This window comes from Carlito syrichta, unplaced genomic scaffold, assembly GCF_000164805.1.
Source record: "Carlito syrichta isolate Samal-C Ts95f unplaced genomic scaffold, Tarsius_syrichta-2.0.1 Scaffold136919, whole genome shotgun sequence".
NCBI classification, from domain to species: domain Eukaryota; kingdom Metazoa; phylum Chordata; class Mammalia; order Primates; family Tarsiidae; genus Carlito; species Carlito syrichta.
This window is the reverse complement of record NW_007081015.1, coordinates 64,587-69,343: the sequence shown is the minus strand read 5'-3', so window position 1 is coordinate 69,343 and position 4,757 is coordinate 64,587. Positions and strand designations below refer to the sequence as shown.

Here is a 4,757-nt window from a genome sequence, read left to right as displayed (position 1 = left end):
AGCCTGGGCAACAGAGTGAGATTCCGACTCAAAAACAAAAATCAAACCAAAAAACCCCACTAGTCTAATCTAACCATCCGTCACTCCTCCATTTTACAAAGGGCGTAACTAGGGCCAAGAGGTAGTGATGTGAGTAGGTCACAGAGAGATCAGAGCTTGAGAGTTAAAGGAAAGGAAGCGGACATTCCCTTTGAACCTAATGAGCTGGTGAGGTTGTTCTCATTTTGTAGAATGGAAGAAAATTCCATTTAGAAATTCTATTTAAGCCGGGCTCGGTGGCTCAGCCTGTAATCCCGCGCCTTGGGAGGCTGAGGTGAGTGAACTGCCTGAGCCCGCGGGTCCGAGACCCGCCTGGGCAACTTGGCGAGACCTCATCTCTACAATAAATCAAAAAATCAGCCGGGCGTGGTAGTGCGCGCCTGTAGTTCCAGCTACTTGGAAGGCTGAGGCGGAAGGATCGCCGGAGCCCAGCAGGTCGAGGCTGCGGTGGCCGGGAGCGGCCACTGTACTCCAGTCTGGGTGACAGAGTGAGACTCCAACTGAAAAAAAAAAAAAGAAATTCTAGTTAAGTCATTTGCCCAAAGCCCTAAAGTCAGCAAATGGCCAGCAGGAATCAAACCCAAGTCCCTTGACATGTAAAACCAGGTTGTTTCCAGTAGACCACCTGCACCTACCCCCATAGCTCCTGCTGCTGTCAACTGCTCCTCCCTTATACAGAAATACCTTCGCCACCATCTTGTTTGACCTTGCTTCTCTACAGACTCACTTCAGAACCATCCTGCCAGATCTACACTCATAGTCTTGTCTGCTTTGGGTCCCCAAGCCCCCAAACTTCTATCCTGACCTCTTTCCCCACACAAACGTAAAATCACACACCCACGTCAAAAGAATCATTTCTCAGAGATGAGACGTGAATTGGTTCCAAGCTGGCTGACAGGCTGGGGGCCTGGGACTCCTGGTATTTTTAACTCTCAATGCTCAAATGGTAGTTCTAAACAGCAGCAGCAGCATCCCGGTGAAACGTATGTACTCTAAACCTACTAGATTAGAATTTACTTTTTGAGAAGATTCCCAGGTGATCTGTTTGCACATCAACATCTGTGAGGGACTAAGTTAGCCCTGAATCCCAGGGGAAGCAGGCTTATGCCCGCTGCTGTGTAACTGACCCTCTGCAGCTCTTGGCTCCGTTGTTAGTGGCAGCTGTGAATTGGTTGATGATGTTGTAAGGAGAACTTGGATATTAAGTTGCAACCAAGGCCTGGGAGATTACTGCAACAAAGGAAGCCTTGGTTGTAATATTGCTGCCAGCATCTGCATGGTGGACTGAATGAGAGGCCCAAGAGAGTTGTTGTAACAAGAAATTAGAAGCCTATCACCACCTCCAAACTGGCTATTATGATGCAACAAGGTAGAGAAATAGACAGAACTCTTAGTTTTAACTAAATTGGGGGTACTAACTTGGAATTTTTTTTTTAGTAGAAGTCTCACTCTGTTACCCAGGCTGGAGTGCAGTGGCACATACACAGCCACTACAGTCTCAACCTGCTGGGCTCAGGTGATCCTTCCGCCTCAGCCTGCCAAGTAGCTGGAACCACAGGCGCACGCTGCCATGCCCAGCTAAGTTTTTTGGTTGTTTTTTTTTTTTTTTTTTTTATAGAGACAAGTCTTGCCAAGTTGCCCAGACTGGTTCTCAAACCCCTAGACTCAGACAATCCTCTTGCCGTGGACTCCCAGAATGCTGGGATTACAGGCGTGAGCCATTGCGCTATTTTTTTTTTTTTTTTTTTCGTTTTTTGAATCGGAGTCTCGCTCTGTCACCCAGGCTGGAGTGCTGTGGCAAGCTCACAACCACTGCAGTCTCAACCTGCTGAGCTCAGGTGATCCTTCCACCTCAGCCTTCCAAGTAGCTGGAATTACAGGTGTGCATCGCCACACCTGGCTAATTTTTCTCGATTTATTGTAGAGACGAGGTCTCACCAAGTTTCCAGACTGGTCTCGAACCCCTGGGCTCAGGCAATCCTCTTGTCTTGGCCTCCCAAAGTGCTGAGATTACAGTCGTGAGCTACCACATCTGGCAGAAAATAGTTTTAAAACACGTTTGTTGCCTGGACACTGAAAAGAAGCTTCCTGTGATAACAGACTTACTCTTGAAACATTATTAAGAAGCTGTGACAAGATTCTTGCCCAGGCCGGGCATGGTGGCTCACACCTGTAATCCCAGCACTTTGGGAGGATGAGGTGAGAGGACTGCCTGAACCCACGGGTTCGAGACCAGCCTGGGCAACTTGGCGAAACCTACAATAAATCAAAAAATTAGCCAGGCATGGTGGCACATGCCTGTAGTTCCAGTTACTTGGAAGGCTGAGGCAGAAGGATCACCTGAGCCCAGCATAGCAGGTCAAGGCTGTGGTGGCTGGGAACGTGCCACTGCACTCCAGCCTGGGCGACAGAGTGAGACTCTGACTCAAAAAAAAAAAAAAAGATTCTCGAACAATGACAGTAAGTACAAAGAAAAGATTAGCCTGATAAAGTCTGGACTGTCACGCCGACTGCATTTCAAACTGGAATGCATCCTAGAGTAAACACCAACTGGAATCTAGCTGCTCTGTTGCAACAAGTTTGAATTTGCTATGGAAAAAAAATTGACAAGGTTGTGACTGAGGGCCTGCATGCTCTTATTGCAATAGGTCCTTGCAGAATGCCCCAGCACAGCAGCGGCCTGCTGTGCCTGTGGACAAGGCCAGAGGGACTCTAACCACAAGGGCGAACTCTGCCAACAAGCCACGGTGTTATCAAGGCAAGATTCATAAAAGTAAATAAATAAATAAATAAAATAAAGGCAAGACTCATGAAATGCATTGCCATGGACATAAGGATAGCCAACAGTGATGCAGAATTCTGGGAATAACTGCAGGCATTCCCTAATAATAAGCAGCCATTCCTGCCTCCGATGTCAGCAGGGCAGTCATGTTATCCCATCTGACAGTTGAGAAAACTGAGGCTCAGAGAAGTTCAGGGACATCCAAGTTCTCAGGATGGGGAAACAGCAGAGCAGGATGTGGACCTGGGCCTCTGGCTACATTCTGCACTTTCTTGCAGGGAGACTACATACATTTTGAAATAGGATTAGAAAAAATGTGGAAAGAAAACTAGGCATATTTTACCTACTCAAACCTGGCACATTTTGTAGTGAATTTTTAAGAATCTGGATATGCTGTAACATAAAATCAAAATGCTTTTTTTTTCTTTTTTGGTTGGATCTTACTCTGTCACCCAGGCTAGGGCACAGTGGCTTAATCACGTCTCACACAGTCTCAGCCTCCTGAGTAGCTGGGACTACAGGTATGTGCTACCACACTCGAATTTTTTTTTTTTGGTAGAGACAAGGTCTCCCTACGTTGCCCTGGCTGATCTTGAGTTCCTGGGCTCAAGCAATCCTCCCCATTCGGCCTCCCAACGTGCTGGGATTACAAGCATTAACCACCGTGGCTGGCCACAAATGTCTTATTTCTAAGAGAGCACAGATGTCTAGAATTTGGGCAAATACAGTGACAACCAATCAAAGATGGAGTCATAGGAAGACTTTCTTTAACTTAATGGGAAGAGATCTGAGTTCAAGTTTTGGCTCTATCACTTTTTTTTTTTTTTTGAGTTGGAGTCACACTCTGTGGCCCAAGCTGGAGTGCAGTGGCAAGTTCACGGCCACCCCAGCATCGACCTGCAGGGCTCCGGCGATCCTTTCACCTCAGCTTTCCAAGTAGCCAGAACTACAGACGTGTGCTAGTACGCTCGGCTAATGCCAGGTCTCAAGGGATCCTCCCATCTTGGCCTCCCAAATTGCTAGGATTACAGGCGTGAGCCACTGTATCTGTCCTCTATCGCTTCCCAGCATATAGTTTAAGCCAAAATGTAGTTTTTCCTAATTTGGCAAACTCTTATCCTTTAAGGCCCAGTTCAAAATCACCACCTTTGTGAAGCCTTCCCAGATCTCCACCCCACCACCACTCCCCAAGAGAGGTAGTCCCTGGCTCCTCGGTCCTTATAATTTACTGAAGGGCTTAGATTTTTCGGCATTCTATTACTTTCCCACTAGAACAGGGTTCATCTTTGCGGGGTTAGCTAGCCATTTAGCCCAGGTCTCTTTTGCTAGGCAGGAGAGAACCGAGATCTAATGCACCTGGAACGTGGCCACTTTGTACCACAACACCTCGGCCACCTCCCGGCTTCCAAACTCCAGCCTTTCGTCGCCAGCTAAGGCCAACGCAGAGCTCAAATCCCCGACGTTTCCGGGGCCACCCTACAGATGGTAAGCACGTCGAGGTCCAGGGAAGGCCCAGTGCGTGCAGCGGTGCGGTGCCCACGCCTCTCGCCCCGGGCGCCTCGCACGCTGCCAAGACCGCAGGTGCCCAGTAAATATTCGTGGGTTGGAATGGCGCAGAGGGCAGGGAGACTCTGCGTGTCGACGTCCACACTTGACTGGGCCAGGGCCGCGGTTGTGGGCGCCCCGCGGAGCCGGGGGAGGGGCGGGAGCCGCTCCGTCCAGCCGGGCGCCAGCTCCTCCCGGGCGGGCACCCACCGACAGCGGACACACAAAGCCTGCTCGGCGTGCTCGGCAATCGGCTCCTCACGCCTGTGTCGCCACGCGCCGCCAGGCGGCTCCAGGTTGGGCGTCGGGCTGCGGCAGGCACTGGGCGTCAAGAAGCTGCACACATCAAACCGCCGCGGGAGGGAGCGCGAAAGGGGGAGGAGGGGGAGGA

The 4,757-nt window shown here is 49.9% G+C and overlaps 1 protein-coding gene across 1 annotated transcript in view; it reads left to right on the top strand.

Annotated features, from left to right (window-relative positions):
- Positions 1 to 4,306: 4,306 nt before the first annotated feature.
- Positions 4,307 to 4,757, top strand: part of HDGF (heparin binding growth factor) — a 10,858-nt gene continuing 10,407 nt past the window's right edge. The window contains exon 1 of the mRNA XM_021708438.1: positions 4,307 to 4,495. Coding sequence (XP_021564113.1) covers positions 4,430 to 4,495 — 66 coding nt within the window. The 5' untranslated portion in view covers positions 4,307 to 4,429. The remainder of the gene's footprint in view (positions 4,496 to 4,757) is intronic.